This window comes from Bombus fervidus, chromosome 6 (assembly GCF_041682495.2).
Source record: "Bombus fervidus isolate BK054 chromosome 6, iyBomFerv1, whole genome shotgun sequence".
Classification (NCBI taxonomy): Eukaryota; Metazoa; Arthropoda; class Insecta; order Hymenoptera; family Apidae; genus Bombus; species Bombus fervidus.
Window position 1 is genome coordinate 2,259,215 of NC_091522.1, and position 27,075 is coordinate 2,286,289.

The 27,075-nt window shown below is 41.4% G+C and overlaps 1 protein-coding gene across 1 annotated transcript; it reads right to left on the reverse strand.

Annotated features, from left to right (window-relative positions):
• Positions 1–13,681: 13,681 nt before the first annotated feature.
• Positions 13,682–25,359, reverse strand: Hbn (aristaless related homeobox homeobrain). The gene is made up of 4 exons (XM_072004772.1): positions 24,915–25,359; positions 20,119–20,408; positions 15,679–15,766; positions 13,682–14,778 (listed from the first exon to the last, which is right to left on the reverse strand). Exons 1-4 carry the CDS (start codon positions 24,985–24,987, stop codon positions 14,315–14,317), a joined length of 915 nt encoding a protein of 304 aa, XP_071860873.1. The 5' UTR covers positions 24,988–25,359; the 3' UTR covers positions 13,682–14,314.
• Positions 25,360–27,075: the final 1,716 nt, after the last annotated feature.

Sequence of the window (27,075 nt, forward strand, 5' to 3'; positions counted from 1 at the left end):
TTGTAAAAGAGTTAGGTACTATTTTGGTTTTTTAATGACAGCAAAGCTAGATTTCCGTCGTTTACCTTTTTACTGTCAATAATTTACGTATAGTAACGTTGAAAATAATTTTAAAAGGGAATAAACAGCGGTTTGATTTCGTCTAATCTTTAACGAATGTTGCAAATTCTTAAAAAAAAAAAAAGAAAAGAAAAGAAAAGAAAACAAGTCTCACGAGTGCAGTAAAATGTTCCAGGAAGTACCTAATTTAGAGATAATAAAGAAATCCGTCCTTTGTTTTAAATTATTAAAATAAATATTAAATTACTTAAATTATTACATTAAATCAGAAGCAACGGCGTATGTCAACAAATCTTTGTGCTAATTAGAACTAAAAGAAAAATCCAATTGATACGAAGTACCAGAAAGAAAAACCTGGGACTGAGGGACCGTTGCAAGTGCTTACTTCTACCGAGTCTCCGACTAATTGTCATCAATTCGAAATTAATAGCAACTTCTTTTAGTTCGATGAATTTTTAATTACAACACTTATTCCAAGATAAAGGAATTCTAAGCTGACCATTTTTATAATAAGCATTGCGGGTCAGTAGTGATGCTAAACTTTCGACAAGGGTATTCTAAGTTGATTTTGTTTAAATTTTATGAAACGCTAGTGATTCCACATTTTCAATTCAAATTGCTCAACAAAAGTTGAGAACTGAGAAAAAAGTTTCTATAAATTCTTCATTTAGAGATAATGAAGGAATCCATTCTACGCTGACCCGAAGCAGACACGAACAAGGGCGTATATCGACGCGCGTCCGAGTTAATCAGCGCTAACCAAAGAAGTCCTTAAATACTTCTCTAGGCGGCTCCATCTTAGCCGGGGGAAGGTCTTGCTCGCTTTTCAATTAAGCGTTGCGCCGTGTTTAATTTTCACGGAAAGATCCATCCAACCACGGTTGAATGGGATGCATCTTCCAAGTATCGATCAAGCCGAATCCACTCCTGCCTTTCATCTCGCATAATTCCAACTTATAATACGTAACTTGGTATAATTTAATTAAGATACCATGGTCCCGCGGGCCACGTCAAATCGACGTACAGCCTCCGGAAATGGTGACAGATATATTAGCTACGATTCAATAGAGGCGGCCGCGTTACACATTATTCGACTGGTAGATCTCTACGACAAACACAACATCAATTTTTCCCATGCAGCCCTCCTTCCACACGGCAGGGGTTCTCAGAGGCTTCCACAAGGGTAGTTCTCACTGGTCGCCCCTTTCTAACCAGCCTGTCTCTTCATGTCAACCCTGTATTTGCGAGAATCTTCCCTCTGGACAAACGTGACGCACAGGAGGAATCATTGATTCCGACCGGGTATGTTTATCGAATTTCGACCGTGGCTGCTCTACTCTCGCGGAAGATGATGGTCTCTGGCCTCTGCTAATTAAGAATATTATCTTTTGGTAAAGTCTCTGATGAGGTAATTGTGTATATCTTCTTGCAATAGGTCGGATCAGCGAGAAAGTAATTTCGATTTTTGACTGTTTAGGATATATGGCTTTAAGTAGCTTACTTATCATATATTATGTGTCGTTTATCACGGCGATGTCTTTGATTTATACTACATCTAGTTCTTCTTCGAGAATTTAGCAGATAATATAGATTATGTTGGACCAAATATGTAAGAACTAGAACTTGAAGAACTTGAAATTCATTCTCGTTTTACATATTTCACAGACATATCGTCAGACTATTTTTCCCAATGAATTTCAAAAATGTTGTGAAAGAATACGATTACAGAAAGTAGTGGACAACAATTAATTAAACAAGGCATTAACGTTGGAATAAGTTGATTTAAAATATGGTAGTGCGAGAAAATACAGTAATACGAAAACGACGGGCCATATGATTAAAATATTTCGTAGTTTTTCCATTTGCGGTAAGGAAAGCTCTCCCTAGAAAGCTTGTTGTAGGTATGTTAAACGTTAAGACAGAATACAGCAGCGCTTGCGATGACTGCACTTAACTGATACAAATTTCACGTTGCTTGTAATTACTCGTGCTTACACTATTATTATTGAAGCTCATTAGCAGACGTTAAAAGCAAAGTCTTTTCGGCGAAGTGGAATGAACCGAGCGATACCGTGTATCACCGAGTCCGGTCATCCGGCAGAGAGTTTATGGAAGAAGAACCGGGATTTATTCGTGGATACACGGATGTTCCGTGCGCGTGTAGACGAACGACGCAAAGTGTATGTAGTGGTACGTACGTAAGTGAAAACAGGACGAAAATGGGAAGCGCTGAACTGGTATAAACAAGGGTCGCATGCAATATTAGGGGCATTAAGTCGCCATAAAGAGCGCATTAGGGGTGCGCTCGTGCCCTCGAGGGGTAGTTTAGCGTTTAATTGTCCCACCCCGTGTATCAAAGGTTTCGATTTCTGCTTGACTACGCGCGTTACAAATCCACGTACGTTCGCCGTTTCGCACGTTTATACATGATCCGTGCTTAGTTATCGTTACACGTAAGACATCGCCGTTGATCTTCCATTATCGATAAAAAGCAAGTAAAAAATAATAAATTTTGTTACGTCACTTCTCGCCTCGATTCCTCTTATATTCTCCATCAAAATTTCCTCGAATTTCCTTTATGAATCATTTAACCCGAGATATTCCAACTGTCCCTCTTCTCACTAAGTATCTTAAGAAACGCGTCCTTCTTTAAAGAAATTATATTCCTCCGTCTTCTTCTTTTTTTTTTTTCTTTATCTTCATAGTCATTTGAAAAACTGATTTTCGAAGCATAGTATGAAAACGTCGGTAAGGGGCAACGTGCGGTTATTCGCGACGATTCGCTTGGTTTGCGACGATGACGAAACGGCAGGCGGCGCGGCGGCGTACCCATCGACAAACCATATTCGCTCGCGTTCGCATACATACACACGCTACGGATATCTACGTACACACACGTATACATAGATAGCCGCGTAGACATTATATGTGAGGGGGTACCCGAAACGTATAAGAGGAACAGGCGAATACCCAAGTTGCTATTGAACCGATTTTGAGCAAATATCACTCGAAGCAGGTCGGGGAGATTCGCGATGCCGTAGTGACGGGGGTAGTTGGAGGTTGCTGAAAGAGCAAGGGAGGAAGGAGGAGGCTGAAAAGGGACTTGGAGGGGGTGGTAAAGGGACCAAGAGGTAAGGGTGCGATGCCAGGGGGGGGTGGGTGGGTTGATGGGGAGCGGCGAGGGGGCGGGCGGAACGGAGGCAGAGACAGGAGCAGAGAGCTCACAAGCCCTTCGGCAAATTTCATAACCGAACTTGTCGTATTTGCCCAGATTATTTCAATATATTCGACTCAAGCCGGGAATCTGTTTGCGAGCGAGTGTATGCGTGAATGGAACTTGCCGCGGTCGCCGCGTCCGCCTATGTGCGGTTCCTGTCTATCTTCGCGCTATCCTGTGTTCTTCGTCGATGAAACTATCTATGCGGTGGCGCACTTCCTCGTCCAACGTGAGTCGCGCGTGTCGTTGATGCAGCTTTTTAAGGAAATTCCATGGACGCCTCGACAAACGTTTCCCCCTTTGATAGGCAATCCATCCTTAATCTTGGCAGATTCTGTTGGCAAAAAGTGTTTGGTTCGGGACACAGATTCACGCAACGGTAGGTAGGTATGCCCACTCTGCTCTGTAAGTAGCGATAGGAAGACGAACCGCGAGAAATTGCCACCGCGAGGATCACGGAACCGAGTTATTACATTTGGCGATCGCTGCCTCGTGCTTTCTATCGGCCGTACGGAAAGTTTAATAACACGGTTCTTTGGAAGGTTTGCCGGTATTTCGAGAGGAGATTTTCGAAGCAGAGGATTGGTTTCTGATGATGTTTTGGTAGATCGACGTTGGTAGTAGTGGTTTCCGAGATTTACTTGAAGCATAAACTCTGATTACGAGAATGTTATTGCAGTTTATGTCGGAGGCTCGTCGAATGTAGGAATTTCCGTCGTATTATACGTTGATGCTTAATTGTAATTCGTTTAATTTACAGGAATTTATTTCATACCGCCTATCGATCGTGCATAATATAATTCATCCAATTTACGTGGAATTTAACCCAAGTAGGCATTGATTATGCACGATATCGAGTAGCCGATGAATATTAATGCTAATAAATGTAAATAGGAAATCGGTTAGACACGATCAAATTTATTCAAAACGGATTTATGCTTGCGAAGAAGAATTTCAAATAGCCTACGATATTTAGCTGAAAAGGATATCGAGGAAAGAAAATATTAAACGCGCGGTGGCCGATCAATTTTGTTATTATTAGCGACTGGTTAGCCGGGATAGTTGGCAGATTGGTTGGTCGTTGATCCGTCAAATTGGCAGGAAATGGAGCGGTGGCTAATGTGAACGCGTGACGCATTCATGAAGTTGCGCTAATTAAATAAAAGGACAGGCAGATCGCGGAGGATGAGAATGTTGCCGGTCGTGCATAACGCGAGCACGTGCCGACACGTGTGCACGCCTTTCCCCCATAGGCCAATCCTACGTTTCCTATAATGTATTATTAGTCCCTGGAATGCGATATATATTAGTTTGGGAACCGTGGACAGATTCAGGAATCAATTAAATAACAATAGCCGCTCGTTAATCCCGCGTCGAGACCGCAGACGCGACCGTCTGTCCGGAACGATCCCGCGATCATTAATTACTCCTACTTTACTCCGTGGTTTACGCTCTTGGCGTTCTCCGTTTCATCGCGGTCACTGCTTGTTACTATTCAGATTTTCTATGTTTTCCATAGAATATCGTTAATGCCTGGCAATTTAATAAAGCTGGAAATAGGAGAAAATTTGCTGAAAAATTAATTCTAACAAATCGTTAATCGATATTTCTTTAATATCGATCATTTTCTTCAAATTTGTATTATTACCATACGATATTATACGTTTTATCTTCTAACTCAGATACAATTTCCTTATTTATAATATTTCTTTTCTATTTGCAAGTTAAATTGCATAAATCTTAATCGTTGCTTAAATCCTCTTTAAACTTCGTTACTCTTCATTATTAATTTATTATTCTAACTGTGCAAGCAAAAAGGACATCGTAAAATGTAATATTCCTGCTATAGCTAATCAAGTTTATATTACATGATTCATAAATGAAGCTCGAATTTCGTTTAAAGAAAGCACCAAATTAATTTAGACACTTCATACGTCTGATATCCGATACTTTTAAAATATTTAAATTGGAAGCATTTCTAGGAACAAGATTCGTCTCTTGTGGAATTACAGGTTAAAAATTAACTTTTTAGTTAATCATATCTTTCAGGTGGGAACGTGCCCGGTAAAGTTATAAAGATTCGAAAGAGAACTGGCGAAGAAGCTAATCTTCGGTGATCGTTCGATGATTCTCTAATCGTGTTATCGATGCCACTTATAGCTCATCGATCGATCGTCTAGCTCGTAGAAGCGAGAATACCCGAATTTCGGAACATGGAGCGGAAAACATGGAGCGAAGGGATCAGAATCGAGAGATACTGTATAAGTAGCCCGTCCTTAGCCCGAAAAAAACCCGGAAAGAAGGGGTAATAATTGACGACAGACAGCTGATTCGAGCTAAAATTAAATTCCCTCTCTCGACGACACGTTAGGCGGATAATCAGGATTCGAGGATCGCAGTAGACGGCAGCTTCCATTGTTTCATTCGATTTACACCCGTGCTCCATACCCATAATACAGAACCTGCAATTTACAGGAGAATGAAAAGTTAAGCCCGTGCAGAAGGCTCAGGGGTGGCGTGCAGACAATGGGCCCTGGCTTTAAAATCTCTCCGGCAAACAAATGGGAAAGCCCGGCTCAAAACGTAATTGAGATATTGAGATCTGATTAAGATGAAATCAATAACACGGGACCGGTTGCCGCATTTTGCCTCGTCCTACATTTTGTCTGTTCACGAATCTTGAAACGATCTCCGATAGCGAACGCTGGCTGAAGCGAAGGGTTGGGTGTTGGGTCGGGGGTGGTGGCAGAGGAATGGCAGCTCCTGAATACTTTCGATTTCTCTCGACGAATTCGACGAGTTCAAAGCGCCACTGCTCGAGCACAAAAGGGTTTAAGGGCTAGCCGACGGAGTGTATTAAGTAAGGTTTTCAATGACGTCGATTCTTACGTACCTAAAAAGGTAAGCTGATAACGCGATAAAAGTAGCAAGAAGAAATTCTATGGAAATTAATAAACACGAACGATATCCACGTTGCAAACGTTATCGAATATTGCAAGGTAATCAGATCTTGGATAAAAATTATAGTTGAGTTAAGTAAAGCGTGATCGCGTTATAGTGTAACCGGAAGGGACATTTATTTATGTGTACATGCATGTAACAGAATGTTCGTATCGCAAATCGTCCGCTAGATATTGTATCGAAACACTGAAACGAAGCACGCGAAACATAGTGGCACGAAACGAAAAGCTCGTAAAAGTAGCGCATCTTTTCTCGCGTTGACCGGTTAGGTCGGCATCGGCCGTTGTTACTGCTGTCTCCTTCGCTCCTTTAGCGATATTTAGCACGGGCGTTAGAGAGCAGACAGAAGCTTGTAAGCTTACACCTCTCGAGGGGTCCCTTTTTCGGGATCTCCTTTTGGGACGACTGAAATTACAATAAAAGATACTTCTGTGGCCAAACACTGCGCGAACAGATTATTATACGACCCTACGACGTATATATGCGGACGTACACACCGCAGACGATGTATATCCATATATACCGGGTGTCTACATCTGCCGCGGCGCCGCAGGAGGTCGGTCATAGGACCCCATTGAGGAGAAAGGCCCTCGAAAAATCTCCTTCCACGCTTCCGTGCGGACGAGCCTGTTGTATTTTCGAGTCCAGACGATCGTCAGCGCCTTTGTACCGCCAATAAGAACGGCGAACTCGCGCTGGATCTACCAATCGTCAACGAGAATTCGCTACCGTGCTCCCCTGCCTCCGTGTAATCGTGTAACCGACCCCCTTTGTCGCGGCTTTTCACACCGAGAGGCGCGTACATACCAGGACGACGCTTCTTTTTTTATCCAGTACCGCTAATTATCCACCGAAATCCCCTTAAACGGCCATTAAACCCGCCCCTTAAACGGTCGTGAAAGCACTTTACGACTAAACGGATACAGTACAGTACGGGCCCTTGCTCGATGTCTCTCTTCGTCTTTCTTCGCAACGTCTCTACCTTGCCACGACTACCGCTCTACGACCACCGAGTTTGATAATGTCGCTCGACTTCTTACCGCGAATTCTTCAGGGATGAAACGACGGTTTCCTCGATATCGATAGGCCTTCGTGTTTCTTCGACGATATAAATGACGCATTAGGACGTCTTCGATTTTTTAATAGCCAGCTAAGTTTCGTCGAGGACGAGACGACGGTCAATAACTTCGCTAGCAAAAGAAAGGGATCAGGGTACAGCGAGACGTTCCTCTTTTCTTCTCCGTTTCTTGAAACATTCTCCGAAGAGCAGAACCTGAAGCGTTAATCAAATAGCGTAACGTCTTACTTTCGTATTTTAACGTGATACCAAGATCAAATAACGAGATATTTTTGTATAATTAAGATAATAACGAGATCTCACAAGTTACATCTACAAGTAACCGATACTTGTCAATAACTTCTCTTACATAATAGTCTATGTTTGATAATAAAATAAACGAAACTGTATCTATAGATTTTATAAGTCACAAATTTTTCGACTGGCTTATTTTACGCGAAATTGCATATTTGGGAAAAAGAAGTTTAACGTACAACTTGTAACGTATCGGTCCGGTAATACAATTGCTTGTATAAATTATTAGATTATCATATAAGGGACCCCAGAGCTTGGTTTTCTTTTTTCCTTTACTTAGATCGACCAATATGGAACAATATCACAGCGCAAACAAACCGCAGAATCAGAGCGACTTTTCCCGTAACCCGATTTTTCCACGCTGGGTAGCGAGCATTTGAAAAAAAAAAAAAAGAAACGAGTGAATTACGGTGCGATCTAAGGCCGGCTGATAAAAAGTATGTACAACCGCGCGACACAGATAATCAGCTTAATGTAATATAATATTACAGGCGAACCGAGAGACGGGGAACGGATGGTTTATCAAAGTGTACCCGCAGCCTTTCGTGTCTCACGCTTTATTAGATTGCACGCCGCCTGCTGGAAATTAATAGTACGATTAATTTATGACTACATATAAAATACGCCAAAGTCGTTTTTTCTTCGGCACACTTTTCCCTCGGCTAATAACGATGAAGGGCGTACATATTGTGAAACCTGCCTGTTAGACCCAATACGTATTTCTTGATGTAATATCTTCTCCACGTTTTCTTGTTATAGTCTTCCTTTGATCGTAAAGTACCGATAGCAATCGGGTTAGTAACGCGATAAAATAGTTATAAACGATGGAAGATTGGTTCGAAGAACGCGTAGAAGGATACATGGGGTAAAATTTGTTCTCCGGATCTATGAAATTTCGTCGCGTTTAGACACCTCACGACCTCGTATGGGAGACGATGGAGGACCCCCGATGCGCGTCGTATACGTGCATGGCTTGATGCACCTTTTATCCCGCGAAAACCGCCTCATTCGAGAAAATTGATCGAGTGTGAAAGACCTCGTTCCACGATCCATTAGAATGCCGTGAGCTTTGATCTTTTCAACGAGCTAGAGCATCCGATCGGTCGGACCCCCTCTTCCTCCGCTCTTTTTCCTTCTTTTTCCCCTCCTCCATCCTTTTTTTCTTTCCTTTTTTTTTTTTTTTTTTTTCGTCATGAAAAGTGTCTTTGATGGAATCAACCTCGATCCTTTTTAAACTGGATCAGGGTACAACCTTTTAGCGCGTCTTGATTTACCGTAATAACTTCTTGCGCTCTTAATCGAGCTGGATTAATGGACCACGATTTAACCAGGAATAAATCCCAATTGGTTACTATTAATTTGGAGGTTGTGTACTAATATTACAGGAATAATGTTTCAAATTTTGTGTTGATTGCTCGCAATAATAGCAATATTTAGTCTATTAATGGTGCAAAACGACTCAATTAGATCTGTTAATCTCTTGGATGCAATTTCTCTATTTCGAGATCATTTAGAATTTTACTTTTGTCAAAGATAAATTATTACGTATTTATATTAGCGAAGCCTAAAATTGATTTGATTACATTAACTTTCACCTCAGCGATTATACGAGTTTCTGCTTAAGGGGCGGTTCTTTTCCTCAAAAACGTCTCTATATTAAGTCATAATTATCGTTCTAACACGTCAATCACTGTTTTGTTTTACCTTTTAAATCGTTTTATAAAACATGCGAAAGTAGAAATACGATAGTCACGTTAGCAAATTGTTAGAAAATTGCGACAAAACAAGGTAAGGTGTACATTTACACAAAATGTTAATTGTTTCGATAAAAATGTTCGTCGATTCGCTTCCAAAATAAAAATTTATTTTTTCTAGCCTGAAAATAACGACGAATAGTAAAAACGTGGAGATTAGAAGGAACGGAAAATATCCATGGACCGTGCAGGTATCTCAATTTCCCGGGGTGCAGGCGTATAGGGTGCTTACGATATCTGGTATAAGCCTATCGGCGTAAAAGCTATTATTGTCGGTCACCCTTGGAGGGGTTGAAAAGGCGAAAGAGATCGGCGTCGGGGGTTGCAGGTCGTCGCCTTGCTGTGCTCTGATGCCTTCTAATGGCCTTAATGAAGTGTGTATGCACCGTGTGTATAGAGTTAGAACGCAACGACACTAATTTTTAAGCATAATCGTACACTCAGCTTCACAACGTGTGAACATGAGCGGTTCTCAAAACCGTCCGCGTCGTCGGAACGCGTTTCTGCGTCTTCGCGCGGAATTTTTTACGCCGCGGGTGTCCACGAATGTTCCATTGAAGTTTTGGGAATACTTTGGCCAGAAACTTCCCTGTAATTGGCTGTTTTTTTTTTCTTTTTTTCCTCCTTCTTTTTTTATTATTTGCCGCCTGCTCGAACGGCTTTGTTATTTTGTACGATTGTGTTCCATCTGTCAGTACGAATTTCGATCACGTGGAATTTAGTACATTTAAATCCTGACGAATAATAGCAATGGTAGTAGCAGGTGGTACTAATACATACATATACATATATAAAATAATATTAATACGAGTAAATAACTATTAAAGATTAATTAATGTTAATAGTAACTATGTTGTAAAGATCAATAGTAATAAATAGAGTATATGGTGCCGATGAGATACGGTGTACCTATGACGAGTCGAAACTCGTAATATCTCTGAAAATGGAATGATTTTCCACAAGATAAAACGATAAACAATAGTTGCGCAATCGTATCACAACGGCTTCACGTTGCTTACGGTAAGCAGATCGTTTTGGTACAGCATCGTACACTGTTATATCATAGTCCTATTTTCGAGTGGCTCGATGCTTCCTAACGAGTTGCAAATGTGAATACAATTTAAGCTTGGCGAAAGCTCGTGGAAACGAGAGGAAAAATCGTTGCACCTTTTCCGAGGAAATAAGGTAATTAAGTTGTGGAAGGAAAGACAGGAAACCGGTTTCTAATATGCTGTTCATTACAGAAGAAAAAGTAAAGTTACTTTTAGATAAAATAATTGGTAGAATAAAAAAATCCGTTTTTCCCGACCGAAATGAAATTTGATCGGCAAGATTGACTTCGAATCTACGACTGACGTTAGAAGAAGAAATATTCTCCTCTTTGTTGCTTCGTACGGAAGCTTTGAATACAAAAGAACGTGGAAAAGGAAACGTGGAGAAGATAGGAATGGATATTTCCAAAGCACGAGAAACTCGAGGACCGTTCAGATTCCTCGAATTCAGGGCGAGTATCGAGTGTAAGTAGTACTCTATCGGGGAGAAGCGTCGGACAATAACGAAACGGGATAGGAATACACAGCGAGATAGAGAGACGAGTGATTTCAGGTTGCATGGAACGAAGTTTACCCGTCGTTAATATTATGCGCGGTGATTTCGCGGAGGACAGGACAGTGCGATCAGTGGAAATCAGTTACTTAGCGTCTAGTGAGTCGTCGTGAAGTAAGAACAGGCGTTGAGAATAGGTAGTAATCTCGACGATGGAGGTTTATCACGGCAGATGGACTAATTGATGTCATTCAGGGTATCATTAATGCTGGTGTTCTTGGACGTAGGTATCAGCGTAGCTAGTGATTTTCACAAGCGGAGAAATCTTTTCAGACCGTGCCATTTCTCCCGACTTTCCGCCTCTCAAGAACAGAGGAAGAGAGCAGGATGGAAAACGGGAAAAAGAAGACGGGGCGAAATAGAGATAGAGAGATATAGATAGAATAGGGGGCAGAAAGAGAGTAACGAAACAAACGTGTATGTGCGAGCGGAGAAAAGAGAGGGAGAGAACAAGATAGTCGTGTTCGTGGGTGTCGAAGGCGGAAAAAGAGGGTGAGGGTGTAGGAGGGGATAGAAGTATGAAGTGAGCATATTACTATTGAGAATAAGTACCTGGCTTCGAGATGGTGGCTGTGCTCGGGGGAGAAGATGGAAGGGGCTGAAGTAACGGCACACGGGGGTGGTACGTCGGGGGTACAAATGGGGTGGTACAATGGGCACTAATGGATCTCAAGCCGCCGCGAGAGGCGCTGCTTTTAATCTAATTGTCCTTCGTAGCCGTCGCGATCGCGATCAGTGGTATTCAACTCTGATCCCTCGTCCACGGCCCCTTAAAACATATGATTATACGCGGCGAGGAGAAAAAATATAAAAGGAGCCAAAAGAGGAGAAGATGAACCACGCTTCTGCTTCGTGGCGCGAACTTGTAATGCCGGCAATTAAATTCCAACGAATAATAAACGTTTATTAAATTCCTGTATAGACTGTTTTATTAAAAATTTATTACATTCGGAATATCCCAAGTCCAGACGGAGACCGAGCAATTCGCAATGTTTCACGCCGCCAATGTTTCGCGAAACACCGCGAACCATCGTGCATTGCACACGCAAAATGAAGTTTTTCCCGCACCCTTTGTTTCTCGTTTTATCCGTTTGTAGCTGCGTGATTCGTGCGCGGCCGAAGAAAATATCGAGTAAAAATTTTCCACCGATTCGACGAATGTTTTGACAGAGGAACGAACGCTATTTCGAAAGGGAAAAGAATTTGTCCGCGTCCTGGTCGCTTAACCACTGGCGACTATCGATACCTAAGTGCATATCGTATGGAGACATACGAGTATAGGTGTGAATGCTTATGAATCGGCACGATGAATGAAAGCAGGGCGAAAGTAGACCCGAAGCGTTTCTTTCTCCTTCTAGAGGTTCCATTTAGCGAAACTTTACAGCATTATGCGACACGGTCGTTGAGCTAAAACGCAAGGGGAGAGGAATTTCGAAAGCGTGCGAAGTATGTTCTTTCTAATGTTGCGAATATAAAATGTCTGCAAAATATCACGGGTATCGCATACGATCGTTCCTCTTGCTACCATATTTTCAGCGTTTCTTCTCCTGAAATAGAACAATAACAACGTTTTGCGACCTTTAAGAATCTTATCAAGAAATATTGTTCTTCTTCTTCGTATGTTATATTTTAAACATAGAAAAATTCTATTTATGTATGTTGTCAACAAAGTCTCATTAAAATTTATTTTCAACTAAACTCGGAAAATACAGTATATAAATTTCATAAACAAATCATCGAATCGTAAACGTAATTCGTTTGACAAATAATTCTACCAATATTCTACTGCCTAAGAAAAATGAAAGAAAACGAACACAAAGGAAAAAAGAAAGGAAAAGGGAGAAATAAAACTGAAATATCATAACAGGAAAGCTCGGTCAGGAAACAAACCGCAACGTTTCCCGCAAACCCGTGGCATTATCTGGTCGATCTTATCAAGACACGACGATGACGATCGTCCCGGCGCAGGTGGCGCAATAATTACTTCCCCTCGGTGCTTTTGCTCCCTCTACATCGACCACGGGCTCGTTCAATAACGATAACGATAATTGTCGCGCGGCAGTGTCGTCGCTACGCGCCTCGTCCTTACTGAAGATAAATTTCTGATAAGATGGATAAATTGGTTGGATTGTAATTGCCGTTGTGCGTGTTATACCCAGGATGAGCAATGTATACTAGAGGCCAAGGCACGTGGGAAGGCGATCCGGTGAACAGAGCGAACGGGTGGTGCGATTAAATGCCACCGTCGATGTTTACAACGAAAGAGTCCGTGGGAATGGAGTCCGCCTCGCTTGCGTAGACGAGGGCGGAGACCGCAGACGCCAGCTGCCCGATTCAGAATTCAGGAAATTGTCGTAACAACGCCAATACCAAATCTTTTCATGATTAATGACACGGAAGCGATTTTGTCGCGTGTAAACCACGTTAACCGTATTCTCGCAGAGGGAAAATTATATAAGAGACTGACTAATTTTGGGTGAAAATACGTTCATTGGCTACCATTTGTGCGGTTGTGCTTTTGATATTAACTTCGATCGAAAGGACAGACGCGTTAAGCTTGAAAAAGATCGAGGTTACGTGATATTGGAATTGGATTAGTTGGCTTAATAGATAACGATACGTATCGATCCTTTCTCTAACGATGCAGCCTGAAAAGGTAGTTGAGCAAAGGATTGAAAAAATGACAAGTTGGTAAATCTTAGTAGTGTCATATATTTCTCTCGAAATAATTAATTAACTACATATTTACACGGAAGAAACTATACGTGATCTATATATTTATATTATGTATGCACGTTTGCGTATAATACATGTATGTTACAAAATTTCTTTGTCCGTCGGATGATCGTCTCGTGTATGGTTTCTAAGAAAAAGTACGAAAATCTAGTAATTCCCGAAACCATACAATAATCCATAGGGCTATTCGTTAACCAATACCTTCCATATTGCATTTATATGTATACGTCGGTAGTCGTTACTCAAGAAAGATTGAAAAACAACAAAGGTGATAAGATGTATCACGATTACAAATAACAAAAAGTACCCTGCGTCATCAAAAAACCGCCAGCGGTTTCAACGTCAACACTTTCCGGCTCAAATTAAACGTCTATATCGAATAACTTGACAGACTAGCTTGTTGCGTTTCGTTCGAAGCGAGTGATCGCACGAAATTCTTCCGATTCCACCCCTGAGACCCTAACCATCGATACTCCACTGATTTCACCCCTCATTGTTTTACTATCAAGTCAAGGCATTCAACAACGTCCAATCCAGCTTTTGCTTCAGCGTCTTCCATTCTCCATCATATTTACATCAGGCCGCTGGTAAATTTTCCAACTTGCACAGTTAATTATCCACTTTGCGTAGAACTTCCTCTGCCTTGACTCTCAGCACCTCGGCGCTTTGCCTTCTGATTTCATCGTCCGACGAAGCGGAATCCTCCTCCTTGTCATGCTTCGAACTGAGATTCTGCGGCAGATTCTGCATGCCTAAGTTCAGTGGATGTCCAGGTATGTGACTTCCAAGCGTGTGTCCATTAACGTTGTTGTGGTTGAGGGTCGAGGCAGGATTCAAACCGACCGGAAGAACGGTGTTCAGAGACGCCAGGTTTTGCGGAAGGGGTAGGCCAATATACTGAGACAGGATCGCGTGCAAGGGGGGCAGCTTTGGCGCGCTGGCCGGCCACGGCGGTGGGAACACCGGCGGGATGAACCAGGGAAAGGCACCCGCTGGTCCTGTCGATGGATCCGCACCTGGCACACCGCCGGCGGTTTGGAGCAGGCGGGCGTGAAGGGACAGCTCGTTGACACCTGCAATCACACCGTTTTTGCAGGGATTTTAGTTCGTTGCGAAAGTTTTTTCGTCCGCCACGGGGTTGCTCTGTTTTGGCCGCTGACGAGAATTGGCATTTCGCGATCCAACTGCGTCTTTGTCTCGATCATTTGTCCAGAATCAATTGGCCGTTCGTTAGGAGGAGTGGCTCTGATCGTGGCGTTTATTCTATCTGCTGGTTTCTTTTCCTCTTTCGGTTGTGTTTCGGTGTAATGGTTGTTAGATGTTTGCTAGTGACATTAGACGAGAGGAAACTCAAGAAGAGCAGGTGATAAAGGGGAGACTCGAAGAAGAAAACTTGCTTGTTCGGAAAGTTCTAAATGGTTTTTAAGAAGATTGAAAGGCAATGTATTTTCATAGACTGCACACGTTATCGGATGTTATGTGCTCATACAATCGAGAAATGTATGTTAACACATGTATTGGATAGGTTCGTTATCGAAAGAATTGGATGGAGACAAAAATAAATAAATATGATACTATGCTATGTATAGCGAATAAAATTGATCGTATTTTCTCATTGAAAGTGTTTCGGCTAAAGTAAGGATTTTATTAGTTTGTTTACCTAGAATGTTTAAAAAATTAACGAATGAATAAAATGATTAGATTATCCAAATAAGACGGATGATCTATCGCAGAGCACCAATCGGACCATTCATGAAAAATTAAACGATCAAGCTTCCGTCGCACGTTGTTCGCGTGTGGTAGCTACGATGGCCGACACTGAAATTAGATGTAATTGATGTTGATTGCATCTACCTTCCCTAACTTTCGCGACCCGTCTTTTCGCATATTAAATCGGCAGACCACGCGATTCACCAGTATTGAAATAAAAAATCAAACAAGGAATTCAATTCTTAAAAGAAACGCGTACACACCACTTTGTTCGACGTGCATAAAACTGGTGTCTCTGCCGAGTACTTTCTCCTTCTTACGCCATTTCGCGCGTCGATTTTGAAACCAGACCTGCAATCATAAGAACAATAAATTTGATTTCATTTTATACAACACTTGTATCGTAAAAACATTTAATCGCCTGAATCATTTGAAATGTTTTATCCTAAAATATTGCCTTCGATTTAGGTTTATAAGGATTAATTATTCATTGATACAATATCATATCAGACGAAAATATCGAAATATGTATTTAGTATTTGGTGATACTTATCGAATAATTGAAGTTTACGTTAGTGGTGAAACTATATTATGTTACAGATACAATCTGTGTCGGATCGCAACCATAATCCATACTACGAGCATAAGGAGAAATTGGAAAGATTGATGAAACGAAATGAACAGAAAAAATAAAATTATTAGAACCTACACTGTTGTAAATAGTCCAATTTTTCATCCGTTCCCTTTGTTCTGTAATTAGAGGGACGATCGTCGCGTAAAATCATCTAATTATTTCTTAGAAGAAAATACGCGCGAGCGACGCATGAGAACCCCAGGCGGCCGTATCAGAACCAGCCAACAAAAGCTTGCTCTCGAGGTTGATTAAGCTAATTGTTAACAATTATCCTGATTTCCTCCGTACTCCTGAGTGGTAGCAACCCCTGCCCTCGCACCTCGCCGCCCCTTCGAAAGCCCCCAGCACACCGTTACCGCTGGCCCCGTTCCCATATAAATGCTTTCGCTTTCTGCCTGGGTTGCTCTGATTTTTCGTGGCCACTGGCAGATTCCGCGAGAAGCAGACAGAGAACGAGGGAGAGGTTGCATTTTACATCCTGCCTCCATTGTGTAGAAAATCCAGTGTTTTTCAGTCGACGACGTTCGTCGCCATTGATCCAATACGCGTAGATCGTTCGATGATATCTATCGCCTCTGGATCGTAATTTCGAAGATGTTTGGCTCGAAGAATTTTCATAATTCATTCGTGAACCATTAGGCACACGTGGCTCGAACCAATTCTAAAATATTCGACAGACACGATATAGATTGGAAAAGCATTGTAATTAACGCGTGTAACGTTGGCAATTACCGAAAATATTTCGAAATAGAAATTAGGAATATCGTTGATGGAAACTGGAAATCAAGGAAAGTTTTGAAAGTGACTTGGAACGTTCAGTTGAACGGAGGAGGAGCTTGGAGGAAGGGAAAGAGGCGAACGTCGCGAGGCTGGAGAAGGAAATTCAATTGCCTAATTGCTGTTAATTATTTAATCGCTCCTGAATACCCCGCTAACGCCTAAGTGCTCGCAAACCTTGCAGCGCGTCGTTTAACCGACCCAACGCGAACCCGAAAGTTTGAATCCCCCCATCTACGGTCCGTACAATCTCGGTGTAACGTTTCCACCGCCGTCTCTACCGCAAATTTCCTGTCGACGCTCGCTCTTACTTGTTGAAAGCACCAGAGCCAACATTTTTCCTACGACCTTCGAAATTCCATCTATTACGACCTTCTAATATAACGTTACAAAATAGTAGATGTAAAAAGGACGCTCAACCTGTTAACCGGCTTATTTATTAAGTAAAAATAAACTTGAAAATTAATAAATACAGATTGACTTCGTGATGTAATTTATTTTTGACGGAAATAAAATGACGCGTAAAAAAGCAAGAATTATTTAAATACCTAATTTGAAATTTCTACGTCCACAAACTTAGCAACCCTAACGATAAATTAATTTCACTTCTTCGGGTAACAAATGAAATTTTACTGGATGTGAACAGTTCAGTAATGTATTTGCTCTATCGCGATGTATGTATTTTATATTAAATACGAAAAAGTAATTTACAATATACTTACAGTAAAGTAAACACTAAATGAACATGCATAATCGCTATTACGATGTTTCTACGATCTCACAAAATTTTGCGTACTAAGGAGATAATTCCTCCTGTTTCGTACGTTTCTCGAGGCGCGGAGCATCTTTTGTTCTACCTACAATGAAAAAATCTCTTTGAATCGATAAACAAACACCGTAACAAAAAAGCGAAAGCTAGAAGGCTCGACGCGACGCGTCTGTTACGCGGGGAATGGGAAGCGGGACAGAAACGATTCGCGATTCCATTACCATCCAGGCCGATCGACGATCGAACACGATACATCGGCCGGCCATTAATACCGAAAAATGGGTAATTTCGCATCTGGAATTGAGGGCGGTGTGGGAGGAGGAGTAGCGGAGGATTTCCTAGATTGAAATAAAGTGGCCGTGGCACCACTGCGCCGCGGCGGATCATTTAGCGGTTTTGTCGAGCGACGGCCAATTGCCGGCATTGTCGCTTGGCTGTACCACAATGGGCCAATCGGAATGCTCTCTGTCTCTTTTCAACTGCACGCCACCCTTCGACGACGGCACCATCCACGACCCTTCTCTATACTCTACATACACACACACACACACACACACATATCTACTATCTATACATGTATATGTATATATATAGATAGATAGATAGATAGATATATATGCACATATATATACACAGTGCTCTTTCTTACTCTCTTCTTCCCTCTTTCGCGATCAACCCCTTCTTCCGTCTCGCTTCAATTCACTGTTTCATCCTAGCTAAGAAGCTCCACTGTTCGTCTCCTTGTTGCACGTACGAGCGAGGGTGCCATGATGGTTACGCTAATCGTGTAACCGATTTCCATCCATGGAAAAGTCATAATTTATGGGAGTGTCGCCAATACTCCAGTTCAACCCCTCATCTAGTCTCCATCGTCGACGACATCGTCGTGTGCCGATTCTACGTCAGGTAATTCGGACTCGTTTCGTGAATGATTGAGTGATAATGTTGGCGGACCCTGGGGCTGATATTTATTTGGGTTCGTGATCAAATTAACGTGGTCAAAAGATTTCCAGCCGAAGATCTTTTTCAAAGGGAAAGAATACCGTAGAATAGAGAGAAATTAAAGAATACATCGATATCGAAAACAACGAAGTTTTCTCTACCAATTTTTAAAATCGAAATTTAATCAATTTAACGCGAATGACGAAGCCATAAGGGAACGCGTTAGAAAATTATGTCGAGGTTACTTCTTTGAATCTACAAACTGATTAAACAGTTTGAATAGCTTGAAAATTATAATTGTGCATGTAAATCTCTTTCCTTTCTTTCTCGTCTATCTTTTTTTCATTTTTCACCCCTTCGTTCTTTTTTCTTTTTTCTTTTTTTTTTTTTTTAAGTTTATAAACTCAGTTTCTTTTCACTGCCCTTTTTTATTTTTATTTTCTGTTTTCACTGACGTCAAAATATGTGCAGGTGGTGCTCTCTCACGGCCGTTAAAAGGCACGGCTGGAAAATAATTTCAAAGCAGATTACGACCCCGTACGCTCTTTACCGTTCGACTGGCTCGTATAAAATTAATCCCTGTAGCATGAGTATGGTTTGGCGCGTCTTTCGCGAAATTACAGACGTCGAAGAGAAGCGGCAGATTTTCGGTACAATAGTATGTAATTAGTTGAGAGGCCGGCGCTGAAGTTGCGGCTCATTCACCAACGGCTTTCGTTCGAATATCAAGCTTGAAAAGCTTGCGGTGCGCATACACAGTTTTAAAGACAATTTCGAACATCTTGACTAGTATAATTTTATTGAACCGTGGCTAACGTTGAAAGACCCATCTTACAACGCACATTCAACGAAAATTCTTTCTTAGACCACGAAAATTACTTTGTGCGTAAATGCATTTAATATAAATACAAGAATACAACTCTGGAGTAGTTAAAGAATCGTACATATAAAATTTAAATTTCTCAAACAATGTATGGTTGTACGATACGCTACATAAGTTTTTGTATTGTACAGTGAGCGAGTTAAATAATATGTACATGCTTAATAATTTATAGCTGAGAATCTTTTATAAGACAGAATAGTGAATTAAATATGTTGAGGTTATTAGATGTGTGAACAAAGAAACGTGTGGATAGATTGTAAGGTAGAAAATATAATTTAATATAAAAGTGTAAATACAAGTAGGAATATATATGTAAGCTGGTCCAGATCCGCACGCTAGCAGTGTTACCCTATGACTAAAGGAACGCCGAAAAAAGACGTCGCACGTGTGCCGCTTATCGTCTGTCGTCGACGCATTCTTTTGTCTGTGCGCTATAGACGACATCGGCGCCTTGTGAAAGCCGAAGACCAGATGTAGAGTTTTCTCAGAAGTATCGATCACTTCAACAAAATAAATTGTGTCGGATCTTTTGATACTTTTATTTTAGGAATTTTACAATATCAGCCATTTTTGCATTGAAAAGTCTAATGACTTTTCAACTAAAAAATATTCACTAATCATAATCCCCATTTTCAGAAGTTAAGCTATCGGCAATGAGTAAAGAAAGTAATCAGTTTCGATCAAATAATTGAACCCACCTGCACCCTAGCTTCGGAAAGGTCTAACCTCATCGCGAGTTCTTCTCTGGTGAACACATCTGGATACTGTGTGTTTCCAAAAGCCTTCTCGAGCTCGTGCAGCTGATACGTGGTAAACGTAGTGCGGGACCTTCGAACCTTGCGCGGCCGATCCGATTCTCCTAGATTTAACCGGTCCGATTCTCCTAGATTTAAAGGGTCGTGCAGGCCATCGTTTATCTGATGATCACTCAGATGACCGAGTTCTGTGTCTCCGGCATCACCGATGGCATCGGACGACGTCGCGTGATCTGGAAACAAAAAACGAAAAGACTGATTCACTTCGAGTTCGGATCATTCAACGAATTAAGATTATAATTCTTTACGCGTCATTCAACTAGACCATTATTATTAGAAAGTAAATTTATTTTCTAATTGGCTAAAATCAAATACAAAGTACACGATATTTCCTTCTTCTTGCATTATTGTATCTGATAATATCTTGTAGTATACATCACGATTTAATTATTCCATAGAAATCGATGGTTGAATTACAAAGTGTAGAAGCTTGGCTGATTCAAATAACTCTAGCTTATCGTCGTTGCGGTGTTAAGCGACGATATTGGTCTTTAAATCGTTAACGTCTAGATTCATCGCGAGGTATAGTGAAATAGAGACATGGACCAATGGCTAGTGTTAAAGGGCCAGGGATCGTATTGAAGTTCGGATAGATACGCGTATCAAACGGTCGCGCGGGCCTTCGATACTTGAGCGGAAGAGAGGATCGGGGCGATTAAGCTAAATCGTCCGCGCTGCCAAAACGAAATTGACGTTCAGTTGATATACACAAGCGACGAGAAACAGCGAGGAGCACAGCGTGAACACTGACGCGGGAGGAGGTGGAGGGGAGTGTGCGAGGGACAGAGAAGGGTTGGAGATGCTGCGGGGTCGGTGTGGGTGCAATTTCATTTTTAAGCCGCGCAACGACTGGACGCCGATATACGCCCGATACGCCGATCATGTCCGATCGGCGGATTTGCCAATTTTAAGCCTCACCCGGCGCTTCATTTTTTGTACATCCGCCTATATATGAAATATAACGCATCGATGCGAACCTGTACATTATACGTACACGCTCGATAGTACTTAAAAACCGTTGCCGTCAGTGATTAGCAAATATCACGAGTACATGTCGTACACCGGTGCCCCCCCCCTCCCCCGCTCGTTCGAACCCCCCTTACGATGCAACAACCCCTTGCACGTAGCGAACGCGTATCACACGCGCCCGTTTCTCTGACCCTTCCTTCTCCCTCTATCTAACTTTTATTGCCCCTTTTATCGCCTTTTTCACTCGCTCTCTTCTTCCGTCTCTATTTCTGTCTGCTTTGTCGTCTTTTCTATGACCATCTACGTCGACCGAGTTTAAAGAGCTCATTAGAGTATACTACACGCAGAATGTAGTATGATACTTTTTGTAGACCGTTCCGCAGCGGGAAAGATGCTTATGATCTCTTTAAAAGCACGTGTTGATAATACTTTAGATGTTTATTGAGAAGAAAAAAATTGTTGAGAGAAATTGTATCGGCTCTTTATCATGCAGTTAGGATTTTACTTGCTTGGTGAAGATAGAACAAATTTATAGAACGAGACTTTTGTTCCATAAGTTTCAAGTTGCGTTATTTGTCAAATTTTCTTCTGAAATTTCATTCTACTACTATTACTAAACTAGTCATGTGACATGTAAAAGAATTTATTATAATCTGTAACCTGTAAAATTTCATTGATAATATTGATTCAATCGCGCAAGAGTATAGAGTTATAGGAACGACCACGAGTAGGAATAGTGTCCTCCGTAATGTGCTATTAATCTAGAAAACTCTATGTTCATTAGCGGAATCTATCTAATTAGACAGGGCGACGCTTTTGATCTCATCAACATCGACCGCGAAATTAGATAACAACGCGATAACGACCACCGCAGGTAACTTGCAAAGTTCCAATATCAGTATCTCATCCTTGTGCGCCGCTTCCATCATCCTCTTACACACGTTTGCTTGAACTAATTAGACGCGCATTTACTACTCGTGCGTAATAACGCTAATCCTACTTTTCGGTGCCGCTCTAACTGGCAGTTGTTATAAATTGCGAACGAAGCGAATTGTTCGAACTGGCACGCATGTCGACTCTCTTTCTCCCTATGCTGACAGAGAGATAAAGATACGAGGAAGAGAGAAAGAAGTGATGCGTGCGTGCGTATGTGTGTGCTTGTGCGCGTAATCGCACTAACATTTACGCAAATAACGTACGGATAATCCACAGTGAATAGAGAGATTTTTATGTTTTCATGCTAGGGGTACAATGGGGCACCCACTTGATGCCTAACTCTCCGCTGCTTTTTATTAAATCTGCGACCGACCGATAGGGGTTGAGTCGGAGAGGGTGGCCTGAAAAGGCAGTTCGCGGCGCCAAATTAAAGATTTATTTACCGTGTTACGCTGACCACATGCCTCGATATATTTTTTTTTCGCCAATACCAGCTCCTCAAATTTATCCTTTAATCGAAATCTTTCGAAGCTCGCGTCGAGGAAATGTTCAACATAATATGGAAGATCGAGGTTTGGAATCTAGGATCTTTGCTGGACCTCATTTCGATAATACGAGCCTATTCGTGAAACACGTACAATAAGATTCGGTAAAGAAAATTCAGTAATATAGAAGATCGAATCTTTTGGTTGGGAAAGTTACTTAAACCTCGATCGATGTTTTTATCTAATGAAGAATAATATTATACCTGTGTATGAAACGCACAAACTAAGGCAAAAGTAATAAACTAGAGAAAAAAATTCCGTCTCTGTAAATCACTGGATCAAAGGAATGAAAACGAAGTTCTCCGATTATTTTCCATTTCTCAATCTACGAATCTAGATTCTGTTGATCCATGAACCGAGAACGTGTCGATCTGTAGGTGATACTCGGCGAACCGTATCAATGGACACTCGATGCACGGGTATTGTCAGACGCATTAATTATGTTAGACGACTGTACGATCGAAATCCGCAAACACATCCTGATTTCTGCACGCCACAATCGGGACGGGCCAATAATCGGTCCACCTGTATACAGTGATCATCGACTGTATTCCTACTTGTGTACTCGCATGTATCATGAAACATACGTAAGCACGTAAACCAATTCGTAATGTATGGAAATTTGATGAGACAGCAATCGTCATAATCAACGACTACCTGAAAAAGAAAAACGAAAAGAAATCGTCTATATAAAAATATACATAGTTTTCCTTTGTATTTAGTAAATCCCTAAACGTTGCAGATAACGAGTTCAGGATAGCTCATACCCCACGTCTTCCTGAACAAGATATATTTCGCTAGAACGGATTACACAAGGTCCGGCTTTACGCTGAAAATCTAATAAAATCCTTAAGAGGGTTTACGGGTAATACGTTCACCGCTAAACTGGTCGGGATAATCCTTTACGGAGCAAAAAATCAACGTACCACGAGTATCTTCGCGGAAATTTAATAAGTGTAGCTTTACGCGAGGTTGATTAATCTTCTATGTGTGTCAGTGTCTACGTATCGGTATAAAACACGAATCTACGATTTTTCTACGAAGATTCACGTGACTACTGGTACACTGGCAGAACAGTTCTCCCTTATTCCGTTAATCGCTTTATACTTTCATAATTGAAGAAGAGAAAACCCGTTCTTTGTAACGTGTTAATAGTCACATCGTGTTTTAAAGCGTCTTTTGATGTCGTGTCGTGGCGCAGTTATATAACGTGCTGACTCGTGTATAGAAATGACTCTCTCCATAATTTATCGCGAAACAGCGAAGGCAGCGCGTGGCGCGAAGTAGGAATTAACAATATTATACGTAATCGTGATTTTTTCTTGAGAAATTCATTGTTGGATATGTTTTGATGAAATAATTGCGTGTTCGTGCGTTTGCTCGGGGAACTCCCACGTAAAATGGCCTCGCAAACAAGCGTGCACATGCAGCGATGCTGAGTTGTTCGCGTGCTATAAGTCACGTTGTAAATTTACATCGCGCTGATCGTCGCTATAGATTCGAACTTCGACCTAATTAGCCTTTTTACGCTCACGGCAATTAAAGTAACGTACGCGTAACGAAGCGGAGAAGCAGAGAAACTGGAATTTTTTCCTAACACGATGATTAACGTGCGTATTACGTGGATTAGAGAAAAACGCAAACTATAGGTAGAGAAGTACATGGGAAGATCGATCGGTCGATCGATGTTAACGATTTTAAAAATCGGTAAAACGCCATTTGCTAAATTGCCATACAATTACGTCGGCCTATCTGATGCGGTTGGTCGATGGGTTAAGATAGATAACCCACTTTGTTTTAGTTAGAAGGAAACTTTTTATCGCAATCGTGACCAGATCGATGCGACAGTAATAAAATGTTGGTAAATGAGACCTTAGTTTACTTAACGATATTAGATACTAGATAATGATACAATATTGCTCGGCGGGTTTGTGGAAGCCGCGCGGGTGTTTCGCGGCGAGTAAATAGAAACTAACAGGCCACGACCGTCTCATTTTCAATGTTATAGCGATTTTGTTTATAATAATTGCTGTCTAAATAAGTTAAAACGCGATAAACGAGACGCGGACGATATTATTTTCGATTGGATTCGTTAACCGAGCTCGCACAACCTAACGACAACGATCTAACGATCCTAAATGCAACGATCGACGACGTTAACTTCGATTTTATTCGCCACTTCCTTCTACGTGATTATAGCGGATACACGAAGATAAATAAAGATCTTACCTTCGTCCTTGCCGTGTCCTAATATCTGATCGATGCTATACACGTTCCTCTTTTGATTATAAGTTTGCGCCATGCTTCTTCGCGACAGCGTCACCGGAAATTACAGTTGCAACCGTAAGTCGAAGGATTATCGGAAGCAGCGTTCGATACACGATAGTTCACTGACGGGAGATCCTCTCTTATCGGGTATACTCGATCAAGAAAATCGTATTTCCCGCTGTTGACTTGCAGATAGATGGAGCTTCGTGGGAGAACGTTCTTTTTGGCGCGAGTGAGAGAAAAGGAAATAATACACGTTGAGAAAAAATACGCGCGTGTAAGGTAACTGAACGATAAAACATGGAATCGAAGGAGGACCGAGAAATGGATAGAGAAAATGAAAGAGAAAGACGACGAAGCGTCGATACTTCCACACGACTCTGACTTCGAAAAGAAAATGCGTCAAACGACGGCGCACCACGAACTGGCTCGTCGGACATGAAAGCAGCCCTTAATATCGCATACAGCCGCCCCACCTCGCATCCCCTAACACCGCCATATTAGCCTCCCCGCCAATGAGGGCGCACGCTTCTCACCCAAAGCCACCCCGTACTCGGGGCTTGAATGAGACCTGGGCGGGGAATATTTTGCCCTTTCCGCGTAAATCCCCGGATTTTTTTCCACCTCCTCTCCTACCCCCTCCCTATTCGAATCTTCCTCCTTCAATCCGATCCTCTCTCACCCTGTGTTCATCTTCGTTCATCGTGCCCTCATCCCGTATATTCATCCCTTTATCTGTCTTTCCAATCCACCTTTCTCCCTCACACCGTTTCGCATTCGATCCACTGCCGCGATATTTTCTTCCTCTTTCTTCAGAATGTGAGATTATTTACCGCGTTCTTCGCATCTACACGAATTCTCCGTAATCGCAATTAATCTTCCTCCTCCCACGTGGTTATCCGACTGAAAGTAGGTACAGTGTTTCAGACATTTTCCTTTTCTTATTTTTCTTCTTTCTCCGGGAGAAAAGAAAAAGTTCGTCAAGGTTTTATTTCTTTAATTTGTTTATTATCGCTAATTGTGAGCCTAAATTTGACCGCTATAGAAATTTTCAATTATTCCAGAAAATCGACATGCCTGACAACTTATTTGTTTGCGAAGTTGTCCTTGACATAGTCAAACAGACCTAACGGTAAGATCAGGTAACCCGGAAAGATATTGTAACCCCGTGCTTTTAACATAATTACGAGAAACTAGATCGCCTATGTAGATCGTGCCTATTCACGAGAACTGTTCAAAAATTTGCTTACGATTATCCTGCTTATTCTAAGACAACGCCTTTCGATGCACAGTCTGGTTGGAATCGGTAGTCTAATCTCTAAGACGCGGTTCAAGCCAGGACAAGGGAATGAACACGCTCTCGAAACCCTGAACGCCCGTGTTACTTTGCAAGATTTCATCCGTTCTGTGAAACCTCTCTTCGTAATCTGTCCTCATTGACCTGCTGTTAATCTGAAAAATTTCCAAAAACTTTCGCCCATTCTTTCGCAGATCGTTGCTTTAAGAATAAGGCATTTCAATTTGTGCGACGAAACGATCAAACGAAGCAACCTGTTGGTTTTCCGATGACTGTTATTTTAAAGGCATTTTTCTGTGCACTTAGGATTATAAAAGATAAATATTATTTAAAAAAATAGTTCTCAAATTAATTTTTCTAACTGGACTGCCAACGTTCGTGCAAATTCTCATTTTTCTATGAACATAACTGAAGAAGTAAAAGCAAAGTAAAGACTCGTTTCATACTCTAGATATTCCATACACTTTTACGTATTATATACTTACTGCGAACGCATTTTTTCACCTTTAAATTTGCTCAGAAACACGCATAAACATGCGTGGTTGATTTATAACACGACGATTCAATAACATAAGTTCTAAATAGAAAATATCTATACTAAGAGGTTAAGATTGAATATAACTATATTTAATTGGTTTCAGCGACTTTTAACGCGATTTTTGGAACGATAACGTTACGGGTCGATAATAGGAACGCAATAAAGATGGCGATCGTAAATCGTTTATCGGGCAATAAATGAGAACCGCGACGAGTATTCGAATATCTTTTATGCCCGAGGGTGAAATAGTTCGTTTCTCTTAATTTAATGTTTGTCTCCGACGCGTT